General features: G+C 51.6%; 1 protein-coding gene and 1 non-coding gene across 10 annotated transcripts; both read right to left on the reverse strand.

Moving 5' to 3' along the window:
* Nucleotides 1–64: 64 nt before the first annotated feature.
* Nucleotides 65–18,999, reverse strand: EIF4G1 (eukaryotic translation initiation factor 4 gamma 1). 9 transcript variants are annotated; one of them, XM_074366713.1, is made up of 33 exons: nt 18,851–18,999; nt 17,974–18,030; nt 17,658–17,751; nt 17,274–17,360; nt 16,001–16,177; nt 15,690–15,789; nt 14,479–14,591; nt 13,572–13,664; nt 13,301–13,367; nt 12,175–13,011; nt 11,814–11,902; nt 11,534–11,720; nt 11,308–11,441; nt 11,023–11,181; nt 10,690–10,875; nt 10,294–10,491; nt 9,929–10,075; nt 9,483–9,719; nt 9,181–9,285; nt 8,904–9,063; nt 8,600–8,700; nt 7,897–7,999; nt 7,559–7,661; nt 7,102–7,334; nt 6,840–6,958; nt 6,544–6,716; nt 6,098–6,223; nt 5,851–5,932; nt 4,209–4,307; nt 3,965–4,099; nt 3,755–3,836; nt 3,474–3,614; nt 65–684 (listed from the first exon to the last, which is right to left on the reverse strand). In XM_074366713.1, exons 3-33 carry the CDS (start codon nt 17,715–17,717, stop codon nt 500–502), a joined length of 4,818 nt encoding a protein of 1,605 aa, XP_074222814.1. In that variant the 5' UTR covers nt 17,718–17,751; nt 17,974–18,030; nt 18,851–18,999; the 3' UTR covers nt 65–499. The 9 variants fall into 9 exon arrangements, with proteins under 9 accessions (XP_074222814.1, XP_074222804.1, XP_074222797.1 ...); XM_074366703.1 differs by having other exon boundaries at nt 10,690–10,878; XM_074366696.1 differs by having other exon boundaries at nt 11,534–11,738.
* LOC123618139 (small nucleolar RNA SNORD66) lies at nt 8,780–8,855 on the reverse strand. The gene has a single exon (XR_006726544.1). It is a non-coding gene; the product is annotated as a small nucleolar RNA SNORD66 (small nucleolar RNA).
* Nucleotides 19,000–19,935: the final 936 nt, after the last annotated feature.

Genomic DNA, 19,935 nt, shown 5'->3' on the forward strand with positions numbered 1-19,935 from the left:
GCAGCCCACCTATCCAGACTCCGTCTCCAGAGGGAGCAGGCCATAAAGCAGAGAGGCAGTGAGCTTAATTGAATTCATGTTTAATAATTACAGGCACCGTGCCCCCCCTTCCCCCTGCCCAGGCAGCAGCAGGGGTGGTGCAGGGGCTGGGGCATATGCCCCCAGCAGCGAGGACGGCAGTCCCAAGAGTGATTTTCAGAAAATAAAAAAAAGACCCCAGGGGCAGGCAGTGGTGCCCCCCCCAAGACACACCAAATTTCAAGACTTTATATATAATATATCTCTGTGCCCCAGGGGGAGAAGGACACCTGGCAGCATCCTGGAGGGGGGCCCCAGGCAGCCCCAAGCCATCCTGCCTCTTCAGCCACTTTATTAGCTCAGACACATCGCACTACAGGCACCCACTGCCACCGCCGCTGCTGCCGCCCCCCTGCAGTCCGGGCGGCTGGCTTGGCCATCGAGTGTCCATGGGGCTCCAAGTCCCCGGCCCCACCCACCCTCAGTTGTGGTCAGACTCCTCCTCCTCTGCCTCACGAAGCCATTTGAAGAAAGCTGTGACAGATTTAAGGGCCACGCCCTTGCCCTGCTGCTCAGCGGGGTCCTTGCTACTCTCCCAGCTATAGAAGGCATCCTCCTTCACCACATCCTCGTCATACAGCGCATCAAAGAACATCCGAAGCAGGTCTGCAAGCAGGCAGGATAACAGTTAGAGACATACTCCTCCCACCCCCATCCCACCTCCCCAGGGATCCCTCCCCTAAGCTCCACCGTTGAAACAGTCCTGACCCACCGTGTTCAAATGTGTCTGGTCATTCCAGAGCGACTAGGTCTCTGACAGGATGCTAATCTCATAATCTAAGAGACTGGTGTGGAAGAATGAGTCACTTGGCCAACACTTAAAACACCTACCCAGCCTCACCCCAGCAGCTTCAAACTTCTCCACTCAAGTTATATATAAATGGAGAAAATTATGCAGAATTTGTACTCCTGAATTTGGGGAATCACAGAAGTCTGAGATGTATCTCTCACAAAATTCAAGGGTATAAACTGGAACTTCATTCACTGGCCCCCATTACAGATCCTGACAAACCTTTTTTCTTTTCAAGACATGCCACCCAAAATGTGCTGCTGTGGTATACCTGACAAATTCTTGATCTCAACCTCCTCTTACTTTTCACACATCTTCTGAATACACACACCCTTCTCTGGCCCTGATACTTCCACACAAGCTATATAGCCTTTGCCAGGAACATCCTTTCTCTTGTCACATTTTAATCACCTTCCTAGTGCAATTCATTTGGCTCAATTCAAGCACCCTCTGCTTTGACCCCCTTTCTCCCGCACCCCTAGCTACTCGTAAGCCTTCCGAAGCACTTGTCCTATAGTCCCTGAACATAATCCATCCCATTCCTCACACTGCACTGGCAGTCTTTCCAAAGCAAACATTACATTCCTTAAAGCAAAGGAAGGCTGTGTAGTGAATACATTTCTTCTCAGTAAAAGAATAGATCTAGGTCCAGGCCTGGGTGAAACGCAGACTGAGCTGCCTAAAACAAGCTGTAAGCCAGAATGTTCCTCAGGGCACACACACTCTCAAATCCACAACCACTGCCTGTGGACAGCTTCCCACCCCCATCGCACAGCAATAGCAGCAAAGCTTGTTCTCCAAATCCCATGCACACCCACCCTGGGGACCCTATACAATCAAATATCCTTTCTGCCCTGTATTTTCAAGCCCAACTTTCTCTCGTTTAAACACAAAAACATCTTCCTTTACAACCACTATCTCTTTACAGCCGAACAAAAGTGGTTTTTGGGTTTTGTTTTGTTTTTTTGCCTTTTGACAAGAGATTGATTGAATTCAAAGATTTTGTCTACACTTGTTTTCGTTTCTTTTATTCCTGGTTCCGTCAAATATTATTCTGTCCTTTCCAATCCAGATTCTTCCCCTTGTTCCCCCAAATACTGTTTCTGCCAGGGTGGCTTCCATGTTTTCACACCCCAGAAGCCCTAATTTTCAGGCCTGCTCCTGTGGAACTCTCAAACAGCATCAAGTATTACTGACCACTTCCCTTTCCTAAAATTACTCTGCCTGTTGTTCAAAGGGTTCTGTCCTTTGGTCCCTCCCTGTAGGACCTCTACCTCCCTAAGGTTCCATCCAGTGGGCAATCCTATACCCTCCTGTGACTTACACGTATGTTAGTTGCCCTGTGCCAGCAACTCAAGAGACTGGCCTCCAGCCCTGACCTCTTCCTCTCTCCAAATGAATTCAGATACCCAGCCGTCTGCCTGAGATCTGTGATTACCCGCACGCAGGGGACCAAAAACTCAGCATGAGCAAACTCAACTTGATCTGGTGTTCCCTACTGCCAGGTGAATGGCACCCTAACATCTCACCTGCTAAAACCATCCTGGGAGTCATATATGACTTCCAATTTCTCATCACCCCCCCACACCCAGCTACTTATGTCTTGAATCTACCCACTTGTCTCCCATCTCCATTGCCACCAGTGAGGTTCAGCCACTACCAATATGCTCATGATCTGCTGATCCTGCCACATTCACACTCACCCTACTCCAAACCACTATTTCCACTAATGGCCAAGTATGATCTAAAAACTAAGAGAATGTGTAAAATCCTTACTTAAAATCCCACAAAGGCCTTTCCCTGTCCTTCGGCTAAAGCCTAAAACTCATCCCATGGCTTACACAGCCCTGCATATCCTGCCCACGTCCATCTCTCCACCCATCTTGCTGCACATGACTGGCTGCTGTGCTCTCCCACGCTGGCCTTTCAGCAGTTCTTTTACCTTGTGTCCTCTTTTCTACCGCAGGGCCTTCTTTTACATACACAGTTCTTTCCTGTCAACTCTCCCCCTCCCATTTGTCATTCAGCCCCCATTTGTCGATTCCCACTCATTCTCTCTGACTAGGTATACTCCCCCAGAGAGCATCCTGCAGGACCCATCTTCCAACATCATCTGAACCCATGCCAACATGGGAATTATGTTTGACCTAATCACTGCCAATATCCCAATGTCCTGGCACATACCTATTTGCTGAATACATAACCTCGGGCATGTTAACCTAAGCCTCAGTTTCCCAATAGGGAAAAGGGGGCAACATCATCTACCCTAAACAATAGTTGTGAGAATTGAGGCAAAGAAAAGTATCCCAGCCCTGTGCCAGGCAGAGAGAATACACGATACTTGGGAAATATTACCATTTATCACCTCTGCATTCCAGGCATCTAACAGCTGGCTAGGCACAAAATAGATAATCTTGAAGCCCAGATCTAACTCCTTCCACTTGTAGGTAAGGAAACAAGTGTTGCAGGGGAAAAACTGAACCATCGGGGTATTCTGCTCTCCAATGACCACTCACTTTTCTTGGCTTGAGACCATTTCCACGACTGCCCCCTACTGTCTGGTAGCTTCTCCAACCCACCCCCACCCATGTGGTCTGGCTCTTACTGGGAGGCTGTTCTAAGGTCACTACAAGGGCCTGGAGGGCATAAAGCGCCTGCAACTCCTTCTGCTCATCACACAGGTATTTCTGTAGCAGTTTCGCTCGCGCTTTCAGCACCGCAACGTCCACTCGGAGAGGAGTCTCAACTACAGGGAGGAAGACAGGGTCTAAGTGGAATAATGCACCATCAACCTGGTTCAGAACCAGACGCAAAAACCAAAACCTCCCTCCCTCCACGTGTCTGTTGGGCCCACCCTTGCCCCACTAACTCCCCGGTGCCTCTTACAGATAATTGCAGAATAGCAGACAGTTGTCATGAGGGCTCGAACTAATGTGTTGGATGCTACCTGCTGCTCACTCAGGTTGGACTGTGCAGGAGAAAGAGAAACAAATGGCCCGTAAGTTCTGAATTGTGCCTGAATTCTTGCTGCCCCCACCCACACGTCAAGAGCCACATCTCCTTTACCGTCTCCCCCAATATCCATGAGAAATATACCTCTATCCAGTCAAACACCCGCTGGTTACTGCTGTTCTCCTTCAGCAGCTTCTCCAGCTGCCTGCTCAGCTCCTCGGAGGAGAGCAGCCTCTGGCCAGGGGATTCTGACTCCTCTCCCAAAGTGTACTCCAACTTCTGCAAGCAAAAAGGCCCACAGTTAAGAGGTAAGTACCTCATGTGAGATGAGGGAAGAGGGAAGAGGCCAGCCCCAAATGCTAGAGTTAACCTAATTCCAGCCACAAACCTGTGCAGTGATGAATGCACCGACATCCTGGCCTTCAGGAAGAAATTCCTTCCAGCTGAGTCCAGCCTCTCGCCACAGCATCCCCACCTTTTTGGGACCCTGAAAAACATAAGACCAACTTAGCAACTCTTTATCTCCAAGACTCTTAGCAGCTCCACAAATGTCATCTAATAAATACATACTAAAAACCCACTAAATGCCTGCTAGCAGCTCAGGATGCTATAAAGGTACTGAATAGGAACAGTCCGTCCATGCCTATGGTCTAGTACCACAGACATCAGTCAAACAACCACCCGCAGTCACAAGAACTCATCCGCCACAGTGCTCAGATCTAGGGGGGATGGCCTGAGAGCCTCTAGGAAAGTGTCAATTAGCTGTCATGAGATTCTCAAAGAATTACTGGACCACAAAAGGTAAACAACCAAATCCATATATCTCATCCAAGCCTTCCACACTCATCTACATTTCTTTTTTTTATAAATAGCTTAGTTTTCATTATTTCAATAAATGCTTATGGGGGAAACAATTTCTAACAAGTATGCTTATTTGAGTCCCAAGCCCAGAAAATTTTAGAAGCATACATAACCCCTAACCACCCCCAATGCAAATCAGAAATCTTCACGTAAGCAGCAGCCTGAGTCCATTTTCCGTAAGGGGCAAGAGATGACAAATGCATCACTGTTTCACAGTAACAGATATTCACAGTGATGACATCAACCCATAACAAAATCACCATAGTTCACGGATTTCAAAAACGCTCATTTTAACACCACTAAAACCTTAAGTTGTCACACAGTTCACACATCATCACATTTAAAAAATATGATCGTAAGTCTTTTCTTTCTTAGCAGTGCGTAAATAAAGTGTACTATGATCTATGGTACCTTAGAGTCAATTAAATAAATAAGTAGTTCAACATGCTTTTTCTTTTAAACAGAAATTATCCTGCTACATATTTCTACCTAAAAGAATTAACATGATGCTGAAAGAACAATTCTTTTCAATTCAAAGTCTCATTCCTCTAAGTTCTAGATAATTCTTTCAAAACTATGCATCACTAGGTACCATACCCAACTTGCCTTTCCCATTTCACCTTTCCACTTCGCTAGTCAAAATTAACCTTCACAAAGCAGCTTTGGTTCCCTTCCAGGAAGGCTTTCTGTCATGAACCTACCAAACAGACACCCCCACCCTCAACCTCACAGTCCTTAAGGCACTCCATTTCAACTACTTATTTCACACTTTACTTCACACTGTTGTTTTTATTAAGCTGTCATTTCTTACTTTTTTCTCTTCCAACTTGTTTCCCAACTGTTTTATTCACTGCTGTGTTTCCATTGCATAGTATGTGGTAAATGTTTTAAAAGAGGCTAACTGAATGAATGAATCAATCAACCAGGGGCTTAGGGCCTTAGGTTCCCATTCTCCAGCCTTGGCCAGAACCCAGGACAGGAGCTGGCCTAAGGGAAAAGTGCCAGCCTCGGCATTTCCTCTCCCAAGTACCAACACAGCACTACCATCACCATTAACCCCACCCCACCAAAAGGACCATGAAACTTATTCAGGGTTACCACCAACAGCCAAAACTGCATGGTGGGAAGAGAAGCCCTCAACACATGACCCTTAAAAGACTCCCACTCACCATGCTTTTGCACAGGAGCCCCAGGATCTCTAGCAACAGGGAAGCAGCCTTGCCCAGGGGTCTCAGAGGTTTTGTAATCTCCCTACAAAAGAAAAGTCCAGTGTTGATAGCCTCCCACATCTTCTCAACACACTATCACACCCCTCCCTAGACCCACGGGTCTAAACTGCTAGAGCTCTCTTCCCTCTCCACCCCTACTCTTCTTCCTGTCTTAATCTCCCCTGAATTCCACCAAAGGGGGGCTTACCTGAACAGCTCCCCCATGGGCACCCCACCATCCTGCAGAATGGGCGTTACCAGTTCTGCTAGGTAGAGCCACACGTGAGGGATGTCAATTTCCATGTCTTCAGCCAATTCCAGGATTTCATACAGCCTGCAAAGAGAATTCAAAGTCAGGTCAACCTACGAAAGACACCCCACCTAGGAAAGACATACTCCCACCCTCCTTCTGGGGCAACAACGGCATGGCTAAAGGATCAACTGTGGAGCCCCTCAGGAACATTTCCTAAATATGGGACAATTATCTCAAGCTAAGCCTCCTTGTCCTTAGGTGGCTCACCCCATCCCTGCCACAAATAATGCTGACCAGGATGGCAGAGGAGCCTACACCCTTATCCAAGGTTCCACAGGTCCTAGAAAGGAGGGGAATTAGTGGGTATGTAAAAGGAGGAGGCCCACAGAAGTTGATCATACCCTTGGTAGTACTGAGCAGTGGAGAGGTGCCCAGCACAGAGCAGCTGGTGCAGCAGCCGCCCCATATGCTCACGGGCAATGGCGCTCCGCTCTAGTGTGGACTCGATGCCGTGCCGCACAAAGATGAAGAGCAGCGAGGGCGAGGCCAACTCCTGCACGCACTGCACTGCCTCCTGCAGGGGCGCAGGGCACAGGAGGGAGAGCAGTTACTGTCTGGCCCAGACCCTACACCCATGCCTGTCAGCACAGGCCCCTTGCCACCCACTACCAGCGCTCAGACCGCTCCCACTGCCTACCTTCATGTCATTGAGATGGAGGTATTCTTCAATGATGGCCCTGGATTTCTTCTCCAGCTCCTCTTCAGAAAGCGCTGCCTTTGGGGGGCTCACAGGAGGCAGGGCAGCTTCTCGCTTCACTGAGCAGAGAAAAATAGATCAGAGATTCTTCACTTCCAGTCCTCCTAGCACACAGGATCCGGAGCCCTGAAGACAGTCTGGGGACTGGCTAATCCCAAACCAGCCCATACCCTTCCCTACCCTCCCCGTCCCAGACCCTTACCAGCATCCCGCCCACGGTCCCGATCCTCTGTAAGGCTTGCTGCCTTGCGCAGTCCCTCAGGCTGGGAGGGCCGCTCTCTACTCCGCTCCTCCACTTCCTTGCTGAAGCTCCGCTTGGTGGCAGGTGTCCGTGCACGATCAAGCCGGTCCCCACGGTCACCTCCCCGTTCACTCCGCTCTAGGCGGTCTCCTCGGTCCCCAGCTTTCTCACCTCGTTCTCGGCTTAAGCTACTCCTGGAAAAAAGACAGGCACGTTATCTCTCACCTGAACTGCCCAGGTACCCTCTCAGTCAACTATCCGACATGCTGAGCAATTGTCAGGCCTTGTCCTTGGCATCAGGAATATGCCCCAGTCTCAGCCAGCTCTGAGCATTACAGGTGTGAGAATTCCTATGGCAACAGCCAAAACCCACTCAGTACTCTCAGTGTGAGGAACAAAGACACCAAGGAAACCTCACCTCTGTACCACACGTCTGTTATCTGTGCTTTCTGTAGGAACTGCTTGTTGAAGGGCTGAGAAGCGATTCAAGGTACTAGTAGCTGGACGAGCAGCTTCTGATGCTGGGGAGGCAGAAAACCCAAATAAAGTCTTTATTTTCTTACATTCTATTTCCTACTGGCCAGTTTAGGACACTTGATCCCAGTCCCGACACTAAAGTTGCTCACTCCCTAGTACCAAGTACACACTGCCAATATTATCTAACTATTCTATACTGAGAGCCTTCTGTACAGACAAGGCTCTGCCCTCAAGAGCACTGATTAATAACCACTCAGCTCCTTACAGTGGCCTCCATACCTGCGTCAGAGGGCTTGGCTCCTGAGCCTCCACTGCTGCCCTTGCCCCAGCTCAATCGCCCTCCAGGTGCAAAAAGCTGGTTGTTAGAATCAATGGAGCCAGGCTGAGGAAGGAAAGGGAGCGGAGGAGAGTCATGGGTCTGACCTAGCCAAAGCCCCAGCCATCCCCCACCACACACAGCTGCAAGTGGCCTAAACTGGGGGCCTGGCACACTTTTCCTGTAAAGGGCTAGATATTTTAAGCTTTGCAGGCCACACAGTTTCAACTACTCAACTCTGCCGCTGCAGCACAAAAGCAATCACAGACAATGATTAGAGGAATTAGTGAGGTTATATTTCCATAAAATTATAGACACTGAAATTAAAATTTTATATAATTTGTCAGTATCATTCACTTTTTGATCTTGTTCAACCATTAAAAAATGCAGAAACTTTCATCCTTAGCTTGTGGGCTGTACAGAAGCAAGGAATGGCTGGATTTGGTTTGCATGTCAGTGTCTGACCACCGGTCCAGACCAATGCGAATACATTCCCCTAGCGTTGGCAGTCCTGTCTAGAAATCTAACCAGTTTGTCTTAAGGGAGAAAATTCAGCTGTCATCTTCCCAACCTCAGAAAGTGAGGAGACTAAGATCCAAACCTGTGCTTAAGGCCTGTATGACCCCTTTATTCTCCTATTACCCTCTCCAAAGAACACACCCCTACCTTTGTGATCTTGGTAAGTCGTGAGGTGTCAATAGGGCGGCTGCCCTTGCTGATGGGGACTGTGTTCCAGCCACCATCATCCACAAGTGGAAGGCCACGGCCTGGGACAAAAAGGAAAGCACACTGGAATAATGAGTAAGTCCCAGCAACCCTGTTCCCCTGGGCTGCCCTCAGTCTCCTTTCCTCAGATCCTCAGTTCCATCATGGGGTCTCAGTGGCCCAGACACGTGGCACTAACAAGAAGTCATCAATGGAAAGCATAACCCCTCACACTGTCCATCCTCAGTCCCAGCTTCAAACTCACTGATGGGTGGGCCTGGAGGGCCACCCCGACGCTTGTCGCTGCCCTTGGCCATTAGCTGCTGCACTTTTATGTGCTCCCGATGCTCCTCCATCTCAGCCTCCTTGTGGATCTGGTCAATTGTCTTGGGACCCTGGTCCCCTCGGCGTGGCACCCAATTGCTCTGTGGGGACAGGCCAGTCACAAGATAATTACATCAGAGAAGGCCAAACAGCGTCAGGATCTGGTGGCTATGGGGTCAGAGGCAGCAGACAAACAGTGCAAACGAGAGGACGCATACCCGTCGCAGATCCAGTACATCTTGCAGCATAAAGCGGATCCGGGATGAAGTCTTCTTTTCCTTAATGATTTTTTCCATCTGGTTGAAATACTGATCCATTCGGGGCTAGCAAAAAGCAAAGGGATCAGGTCAGGAACTTCTAAGACCTCACCTCTCAGCTATAGGCCCTGCCCCTCCACAGGCCTCAGCTCCACCACTGTGCCTCAGTGACTTACACACAACAGCTGCAGAGGGTGCTTGTCAGTGGACAGCATACGACATGTGCTCTCCCATATCCCTCTCCCATATCCCAGGACCCCTACCTTGGCCTTTTCAAAGTCCAGGTCTTTGCCAATGGTGGTGAGCAGACGGCAAAGGCATTCGAGGGACTCTTCATCATGGTTCTTAAGTAGTTTAACCACACAGTCGTGCATTATCGCCTCCGTTAACATCTTCAGTTTGAACAACTCCCCGATGAACTTTATGTTCCCTAAAGAGCGCCGCCGGGCAATGTCTCGAGCCTCTTCTAGCTCTTCCTTCAGGCGTCCCCGTTCCTCTGCCTGCCGGTCATGGGACAGGGATCACATCAAAAAGAAACCCAGCCACTCGGCTAAAACCGTTCTCTCCTCCACTAGCTAGATTTCTAAACCTAGCAGCAAGAACTCATGTCCTAAGGCAGAGAAACCCCTCAAACACCACTATCCCCACCCCAACTTCTGCAGCTGAGTAACATCTGGGTGGGCAGTGGAATTGGGGGATTTTCTCTCACCGTAGCAGCTTCATCCATCTCTTTTTGCTTCTTCTCAAAAACCTCATCATCATCTTTGTCCTTTTCAAACTCCTTCTGACATCGATTCAACAACAGTTTCCGGAAGTTCACAGTCACTGTTGGCTTTTCTGTAGTGGGCACTTTCAGCTGTATGTCAAAGAGAATGTCACATTCAGACCAGTCCAGGGCAGAGAGAACCCTCCAAGAGTCTCCAACTACCTGACCCAGGAAGACCTCTGGCCCTGGCTCTGCCTCCTTCTGGCTGCCACCAACAGCACAGGCTGGAGGAGAACCAAGAAGCTGGACTCAGAGTCTTAAGAAAAGAAGTGAGAAGCTAGACCACTTAGAAAACAGTGGAAACTAACCGCCATGAGGCAGCGGCACATGTTGGCATAGGCCACAGAGAAGTTGGGCTCTGAAATGGCCTTCTCGAAGATAAGGTCAATGACCCCTTTGAGGCGTTCCTCAGTGTCGATGGCCAGCTGTGTCACTTGCTTCATCAGCTGCTGGAACATCTGGGGTGTCAGCTTATTCAAGATGGAGCGCACCCTGCGGAACAGGTCCTGGGAGGAGAGGGGACAGAGAAGACACAGGATCCAGTGAAGTTCTCAGAAGAACAGGGGCCACTGGGAGGGATGGAGAGGTTAGTGGGGACTTAGATAGAAACTAGTGATGAGAATGGACAGAGGCAAAGAAGGTAAGGCTGGCTCGGAGGGCAGACCTCGGGAAGACATGGAGACCAAAGCACAACTTGCAGGTACCTGGGTTTTGCTACCATCAGCATCCTCTTCCCCTCGGTCCTTATCAGCTGCCGTCCGCTTGCTGCTGGGTTTCCAGGCCTTCTCAGCTTTGTTCAGCTTTATATCTTCAGTCATTGACACTGTGGCAATAATCTTGCGTGGTTCCTTTCGGGGCCCCTGCTGAGAGCGCCGGGGTCCCAGACCAGCCTGCTAAGCAAGAAATGGGGAGAAGACACAGAACTAGTTAGCACAACCTGTGACACCACTACCACACACTCCAGGGCAGGCTTCTCCCCACCCCATAATGACATACAGGGAGTCACCACCCCCACTCCCTTTGCCAGTCCCACTCACCGGCCCTCGGGGCAGCTCCCCACCTGGCCCACCCCTTGGGGGCCCACGGTTGCTAAGGGCTGGTCGGCCAAGGTTGGCAAAGGACGGAGTGAAGTCTGGGCCACAATTTATGCCTTGAAGTCTAGTAGGATCCAGTGACCGCAATGGTGTCTTATTGGCCTGTGAAAAGGATAGGGAAGGTTATCAGAAACAGGCTAGGGCTACTGACCACTCTTTCAGGACCTCAGTCTCCTCCTCAAGCCAGCCAACCAGCCCAAACTCCCCCTTTCCCTCAAGCCTACCAACCTTATCCAACACCACGTCACTGATATGGGGCAATCCCTCTGGCTTCTGCATACTGGCAAATATGAACTGAAAGCCAAGCAGGAACTCACGGTCATAACGCTTTTTCTCCTCAAGGTTTAGAGGCTTCCACTGATCTGCAAGGAAAACAGGATGAAGCAATCACACTGTTCTCTCCTGAGGCCCTGACAAGAACACCTAGCCCTTTTCAACCCCTCCTACAGCATACCTGACTTATATTCATACTTCTGTTCCCCGGGCTGAATGTTCTCAGCATTTTGAATCTTGTCTTCCTTTGAGTCCCAGGTCTCATCTGCCTCCTCAGGCCGTGGGGGCACACTGGTGCCCTCAGGCTCGGGGCTGGAATTACTGCCTACAGGAGGCTGATTTTCCACTTCTGGTACTCCTGGGTTCACCTGTAACCATTGGACATTCTGTTTTGGTTGCAGTGTGACCACTTCCATACTCAAACCTTGCCCTTCTCCCTCTGCTACTTTCTGCTCCCTTACCTCCTTGAAAGCATCCAGAAGGTCTCCTACAGTCTCCTTCTTATTGAGCTCCTTAATCTTCCGTCTCCTCTTTGGCACAGATACTGCCACTATTTAGGGGATTAAAAAAAAAAAAAAGGAGTGGGAAGAATTTAAGGAATACCCCTAACCCCTGGGAAAAATAAAAAGTAGCCACTGTACAGTAATTCCTTTTTAAGTCTCTAGATTTAAAATCCTTTAATTTAAATTCCTTAAAAGCCCTTAGGTTCCATTACAGGGCTTCTCTGACCCAGGCACAAAGGCACAAATGGGACATCACCAATGAAGAACAAGAACCCCACCCTCCAACCTGCCCCACCTCAACCATCCAGCCACACCTTACCTTGGGTGGCTGCCGCCGCCTCCAAATTCTGGGACTGGTGAGCTGGAAGAGGGGTGCTCTCTGGGGGGAGTGGTTCCTCTCCACCCTTCTCACTCTCAGGTTCTCCTGCTTCTCCTTCTTCTTCCTCTTCTTCCTCTTCCTCCACATCCTCCTCCTGAGCAGGGGAAGCAGCTGGGGGAGCCACAGCTGGAGTGGCAGCTAGGACAGTAGGGGGAGCCACTGATGCTGTAACCTCCTTGGTCTGATCCTCTGGCTCACTGACCGGGCTTAAGTCCACAGCTGGTGGCGAGGGGGCTCCATTGAGCAGTTCCTCGGGTTGGGCAGTTGGAGCAACAGGCATGGGGGATTCAGAAGGACAAACTGAGGGAGGGAGAGGGGCAAGCTCCGGGCTTGACTCCACCTCTGGTTCCAAATCTTCAGATGGGACCGTGCCATTAGGCTCAGGAAGAATTTCCACCTTGTGAGATGCCAGGGGGGTGGCAACCTGGAGAGGACTGGAAGGGAACTCAGATTCTGAAACTTGTTTGCTAAGCGTCACTTCTACTTCCAGTATGGGTTCAGCAAGGGGAGCAGGTTCTGGAGAGAGGCAGTATGGCTCCCCAGGTTCACAGGGCATGGGGGTTGTTGATTCTTCTACAGACATCTGTATCATCCCCGTTGTCATAGTGTCCCCAGGAATAGACCCCAGGACTGCAACATTAGGCTCAGACCCCGGTTCCAAGATTGGGGGTGGTGATGGGGTCGGAGAAGGTGATGAAGGCTGGGATTCTGAAGGGCTGTGCTCTGGGCCAGGCAGCCCTGGCCGGTCCCCAATGATTGCTCCCTGCGACCGGTCATCTGCACCACAGGAAGAACGAGTAATTAAAGGCAAGTCTTTCACTGCTGTTGTTCCTCCTCCCAGTCAAAGCATTCCCAGCCTAACACCTCCTGCTCTGCCACAATCTTCTCCCACCTAGGTCTTTTCCATTCTCATCTAAAATCCAATCCACCCTCACTCAAAAATCCCATTACCCAAAACCTAAGTCAGCCTTCTCTGGCACCCGGTTCAAGTTGCTCCACTTCCTTGGCATTCTAAATTGTTTCACCCCTTTCCCCATTAAAAGCTCTGCCCCATCTGCTTACTTACCTGGCCGGACAATGACAGCAACCTGGGGTGTCTCCCCATTAGCCTGAGGCTCCAGACCGCCTCCCGTCTGCAGGACACAAAGGGTTACCAAGTTTGCCCTGAAGAGTCCCACAACCCTTCTTTACTAGAGTCATTTCTACTTTAGCTCTGCCTAGAAATCCAGGAAAGCAGGGAAATAAATCCCTCAGTTGAAGAAAAGATCAAGGAACCTGGGGAGTCCAGGACAGAAAAGCCATCTCAGCCAGGGCATCACTCAAACAACAGACAGTACCTGGGGAGGAGTGGGTGTGGAGGTGGTGCGGGCCCCAGACATGATCTCCTCTGTGATATCCTTCCCTCCTTGATTTGGATCTCGAATTCGGATCTGGGAAAAGAAAGCTATGGGATGAGTGGGAAGCAGGAGGAGCCCACCTCTCCACCCTGCCCCACTCCTAAGACTCCAGGCCAACCCCCCCACCCGCCACCAGGAAGCAGGTGGGTGAGTGCCAGAAACCCCATGAGTTCTACTGTCAACCCATCCAGCTGCTCTTGTAGTCCCTGCCCTGGCCCCCATCCCTAAGACACCCCTGACCTCACAGAGCAGCCCCGGGCATCACAATGCCCCTCCCTCCCTTAACCCTGCCCCACCAGCAGTCCCCGAGGCAGTGGCTGCACACCCTGGGGACAAGGACCCCCCTCTAGCACCCATCCAGCTTACTTGTGGCTTGTCTGCCTGATCTCTGGGGGCAGGGCCCAGATCCAGAGGGTGGAGCCAGGGTGACTCAGCGGCTTCCCCAGCCCTGGCACCCTATTCTGGGCACCACGCCCAGGGCTTGAGGATTGAGCAGAGGCGGAGGCCTCAAGAGCTTCCAGGACTGGGGGGGGATGGGGGGGTGGGGCCGCAGAAAACAAACCATTTCCAAGGCTAGCCACCAGAAACCCAAAACCAAACTTAGATCTTTCAGACCCCAGAACCAAGGTCTCTCAGGAATTTCCCCACCAGCTACCTCAATCTTCCCGTGAGCTGCTCCTACACTGAAATCTTAGTTACCTTAAAGAACCTGAGCACTTCACAGATCCCCATTCTCTGCCTACTCTCACCTGAAGATCTCCCTCAACTTCCTGCTCCCTGACCCACAATGTGCTTGACCTTGATTCTCCCTTTCCAAGATATCCTAGAGCCCCTTTCTGCTACTCACCGTCTTCCGCTCCCTCTTGGGAGCAATCTGGGGTGGCTGGTTCATCAAAACCGGGGCGGGGGCCACACCAGTGGGAAATTGCTGCACACCCTGGGCTGGGTAGTAGGCGCCAGCTTGAGGGGAGAAGAGGGTGGGACACAGAAAGGAAGGACAGTGGCAGTGTCAGGGCCCAACCACATACAAATGCCTGTTTGAACCCCACCCACCACCCAAGAACCTCTCATCACCCACAGGTGGCCCTGTGCCCTGCCCCACCTCCCTCCCCAAGGGAACTAGGTGTCTATCAAAGCTGGGGAACCAGTCTGAACTGCGTTTACAAGAATTCCTGACACTGACACACACACACCCCTTGTAGGCAGGCACTCCTTCCCCACCACACACTAGCTACCAGGACTACGTCTGTTCTTCTTCTACCCCATAAGGTATGGTGTTTGCACCCCACCCCCAGCAACACATACACAAATACTCTGAGAGAGCAACTACTTAACCTGAAACAGAATCAGGTCTTTGGCTGGGAATGATAAAAACAGATTTGCCAACCCTGTTCCATTCAACCTGAGTCCGGTTCCAGTCTCCAGCCCTTTGCTAAAGGGGCAAGGAAACAAAAAGTAACATTATGAACCGGGCCCAGGATGAGGAAAACTTCCTTAAAGCAATGGTCTCCAAAATGGGATACATTCTTTAATCTCATCCATAATCTCTACTTGTTTGTTTTTGACAAGCAACATGAGTGTTATTTGTTTAAATTGTGCATACATATAAACAAACAAAAGCATACATGTATTACAGGTACATACTCAAAATTTTTCCTGATGATCAAAAAATTTTGGAAACCACTGCCATAAAGAACAGACTAATCCTTTCCTAGAACATAAATGAAAAACAGCTACAAAAACCTCCCAAATCCATGTTACATCGGTTCCCCCCAACCATGGAATGAGAGTCACAGGAAATATTTATTAACAGGCCCTCAAACTGGTGCCTAATCTATATCCCTTGACACGGGGAGGACTCCAACTCTCAGCAATGGTATAAAATCCCCTTCCCACCAACCCCCCAGTACCAGTTACATATTAAGCACCAATCGCTACTATCTCTTAACTTTATCATTTTTAGACCAAGAGACAAGCCTGGGAAAGGTCTTAGGAATTAGTAAGCAAGTTTAAATGCTCCCTGGGACACAGTCTCACCTGACTCCCTCCCCTGCTTACCGTAGGTCCCAAACTCTGTAGGGCTTGCACCTGGATAGAAGCTTGGGGCTCCCGGCTGCACAGGATACTGCTGTGTCGGGACAACATATGTAGAACGTCCCTGGTGGAGGGGAAGGGGGAGAAGGAGGGGAAAGGAGTTGAGGGAGCTATGAATACCACAGACTACAAAGAGAATGTAAGGCAAGACAAGACAAGCCAACTCTGGGTAATGACCAGAAGGAAGTCCCACCTCTCAAGAAGAGATGGGACTAGAGGGTCAGGGTTGGGGAGGTAAGGATAGGGATACAAGGTTCTGTAGCTTCCAGCCTCACCTGTCCAGGGATGTAGTAGGCCCCCTGGGAGGCTGGGTAGGAGATCTGGGAAGGGATCATCATTACTTGGGATCCAGCAGGGTAGACATGGGCAGCAGGACCAGGGCGGGCAGGGGCTGCACTCTGCACTCGGGAGGCTGCACTGCTCGGGGGCTGGGCCCGGCTAGGGTAGAAGTGCTGTCAGGAGGGAGGAAGGCAGTTGGCATTGGGAAGGGGAGAAAGTGGACAGCAAACTGGCCATTGCAGTACGTCTGTAGTCTGGAGAGAAGTACCAGGGGCTTCGGAGCATGGGGACCAACACTTCCAAGACCCACTTGACCAACTGATGGTTAAGTGGCCTCTTGTACTCACATGTGCCCTCCAAATTCAGGTACACACTTCGCACTCTATATTTACTCCCTCCCTGCCATGCATACTCACATCACCTCCACCAGGCTATCCGTCTGCAGAGATTTCCTAACATCCAGACGCATCATGCCTAAGTAAAGCCTCTTTCAGCAACATACTCCCCAGCATGCATTACTCCATCCTAAGGTACTGAGAAGCTAACCACTAACATGCAACAGTCTCCCAGTTCCCAGGTACACATTCTGCAAGATTTACCCCTAACATGCATTGATCAGCTTCAGACTGAGGACCTGGATCGCAAACAAATCCCCACCCTGAGGACCCCCAGTCCCTGTGTCTAGTCCTTGACTAGGGTGGATGATAGGGTGAGACCAGGAGAGAGTCCACGATTAGCAAAGGGGTATTACCTGCAGAGACCTGAATCCTCCCTGAGAGCACATGGGGACAGGAAAGAAGAGAATTATCCCCAAGGTGATGGGGGGGGGGGGGATGAAGGAAGCAGGACAAGAATCCTCTCCCACTTAGTGAGGAAAAATTTAGAGAACAGAGAAAGGCAAGAACCAACTGGAGGGTATCCTGCCATAGTCCAAAGAGAAAGAAGGGATGGGAATGGAGCAATGGCAACCTCCCAGTAAGAGGAACTAGGAAGCAGGAGTTGGCAGTGGGGCCCAAAGCACTGCTCCCAATTCTCAAGGCACCAGGACCCCTAGTAATGCCATCCCCACAAACTACGTACTCCCCAAGGGACCATCCACTGTAAATAATCAATAGTGCAAAGTGCAGAGCTGCATGAAAGAACACATAGCAACTGTCAGGACACTGGGTAGGTACAGGGCCTTCATAGTTTCCATCCTAGGCCCAAACTGGCCTAAGCTTTACATGGCTCCCACCCAGGCCCCTTACTCCCCTCCCCACAGCCCCTCACCTGGCGGGGCTGAGAAGGCGTGTTCATTTGTGTCGCTTGAGGCGTACTGAACACCACCGGTGCTGTCTGCCCCGGGGGAAACGCTGGCTGAAGGGGGGGAGACCAGAATTCAGCAAGAGGGGAAACCCGGGTGGGGCAGAAACTCAAGCTGGTGAACTAAGGGGAGCAGATCCGTGGCAAGAGCCTCTACAGTCCACATGTACCCTCCCCATGACAGCCCCTGGGAACAGCCCAGGGGCCTTGTCTCAATTTGGCAGCAGGAAGCTGCACTTTGCCCTGACACAGAAAGGGGTGGGAAAATCCAGAGGCTGAAACCTGTTCCTGACCCAGCTGCCTGGTCTCCCCCACTCCCACCCCAGTCTCTCCTAATTCCTCCCTAATTACCTGTGGGAGTCCAGGGGATGGGGCAGGTGGGGGGCCTGTGGGCTGTGGAGCTTTGTTCATTTCATTTGGTGCCACATCAGGGTCCCCCCAGCACCTGTTGGGAAAGAGTGGAGCTCGGAAAGGGGAAGGGACCCAAGCTTAAGGCAAATGGAATGGGGGAGGGGTTGAAGCAAAGGCTAGGTCCCACACCGAGCCCCGGAGGTGCCAAGGAGGTGAAGGAGCAGAAGAGATCCAACTTATGTCCCCACCAACACCTTGTCAAACCCGCATCACCTCCAACCACCCCCCTGATCTGCTGAAACAGACCCTCACTCACCCCCTCGGTTAAGAATAAATCCACGGTGCGGCCTACAGGTTCTGGGCATCCGAGGGCCTGGGGTTGGGAGGTGAGGGGTATCAACCTGGCTCCGCGGGGCCCAAGACCAACCAGACCGGAAATTCCAGGTCTCGCTGGCACCAGGCTCCCGGATCACAAACGGAGCTAGTAGCTTCGGCCGTGGTGTCCCCACCCCCCACCCGGGGACACCGGGTTCGGGGCCTGGCCCAGGGGCACACAAGGCACGCCTGCCGCGGATGGCTGCGGGGGCACCCGCGCGAGGCCAGAGGCCAGGCCTGCCGCCGCCCAGCAGTGGAGGCCAGGAAAGGCAGCAGTTGGGCCGTAAGAGGCCAGGCGGGCGGCAGCCGAAGAGGACCCGCTTTGAAACAAGTGAGGGTCGGCCCGGAGGGCGGGCGGGGCCGGGGGCTCCTCCCTGCCCGCCGCCGCCGTCTCCCTCCCCTGCGCCCTCCCTGCGCAGCGCCGGCCAGTGCCAAAGAACAACGTGTCACTTCCCGGCGGCCGGGCCGCAAAGGGGGGAGGGGGCGACAGGCCAGGAGCCGCGGTGCCTGCGCCCGCGGAGCCTCCTCGGGTCGGGCCGAGGTGGCACTTAGCGGCCGGGGAACCCGGCGCCCTCCCAGCCCGCGGGCACCGCATATTCCGGCCCCGCGCTCCTCCACCCCCACCCAGCAGCCAGGCTGGGCCAGGCCGGGCACACGTGGGCCGGGGATCGGGCCCTGGCGGGCCGGGGCCCGGGCTAGGGCCGCGGGGCCAGGGCGCCGGGGCGGCGGCGCAGGGTACCCGGTCCCGGCCCGGATGGCGGCGGATGCGGGGGGAGGGGGTGGGGGGGCCGGGTCGGGCCCGGACATGGCGGCTTTACCTTCAGTCTCCTTCAGTCCGCGCGGCCGAGCCCCACGCAGCCGCACAGACGTAGTCCACAACCATTTCCGGCTCCCCGCACGGATCCCGCTCGGCGGCCACCGCTTCTCCGCAGGCGCAGCCGGCGCCCCCACGTGACCGGCGCAGAGGGCGGAGCCGCGCCGGGCGCTGCGGAGCACATGGGATTTGCCCCGCCTCGTCATGTGACAGCCAGTGCCCGCCCCCGTGTCCCCTCCCGAACTTTGGAACTCTCAGACCGACACTCCTCAGCGTCTCTGTTCCGCGGTTCTTTATTTCATTCATACTTTGAGCAAGCATTTATTGAGTGCATACTGCGTGCCAGGCGAAGTCCTGGCTCGGGGCTGAAAATACTGAAATTAAAGACTCAGTGCTGCTTAAGTAAATAATGGTACGAATACGGAAAGAAATACAAATTAGGCAGCCTTTGAAAATAATGTAGATTAGAACATTGAGAGACCTATTAAACTGAATGCTATGCTAAAAGGATGGAAACATTCTAACTAGGGAATTAGTAGATTTGTCTTTTTATAAAGATCAGCCACTCCCAGGGAGGAACTGAAGTCAATCATGGAAAGTTCACTAGTGAGGGAAGAAGTAATTCCAAAACCCCTCCCTGCCCGGTAGCCAGAAGATTTTGTACGCCTGAAGGGACATACTAGAGTCAAATGTCAGAGTCTCAGAGTCAGCCTGGATTTTACTTCAAACTCCGCTATTTATTCTTTGGCGATGTACCCACTACCTGCCTACTTAGAACATGTTGTAAAATGGGAAGATTTGAAACTAGGCGGTCTGGCTCAAGTCTGAGCTTTTACCCACACGCTTTCACTCTATTGGATTGTGGGGATTAAAGGAGTTAATTCTTGTGAAAGTGCTTAAAACAGTGCCTAAGTACCTAGTAAAGGCTGTTTTCTTTCTCCTTCCTGCCCCTCCCTTTCTCTCTCTTTGTATATATACACATATAATCTCAGAAGGAAACATTTTCTCAGCACCAATGATGAATATATATATGACCTTTGTGATCTCATTAAATACTCACAATTTCCTGCGAAATGAATTGTATTATTA

The sequence above is a fragment of the Camelus bactrianus genome, chromosome 1 (assembly GCF_048773025.1).
Source record: "Camelus bactrianus isolate YW-2024 breed Bactrian camel chromosome 1, ASM4877302v1, whole genome shotgun sequence".
Taxonomy (NCBI): domain Eukaryota; kingdom Metazoa; phylum Chordata; class Mammalia; order Artiodactyla; family Camelidae; genus Camelus; species Camelus bactrianus.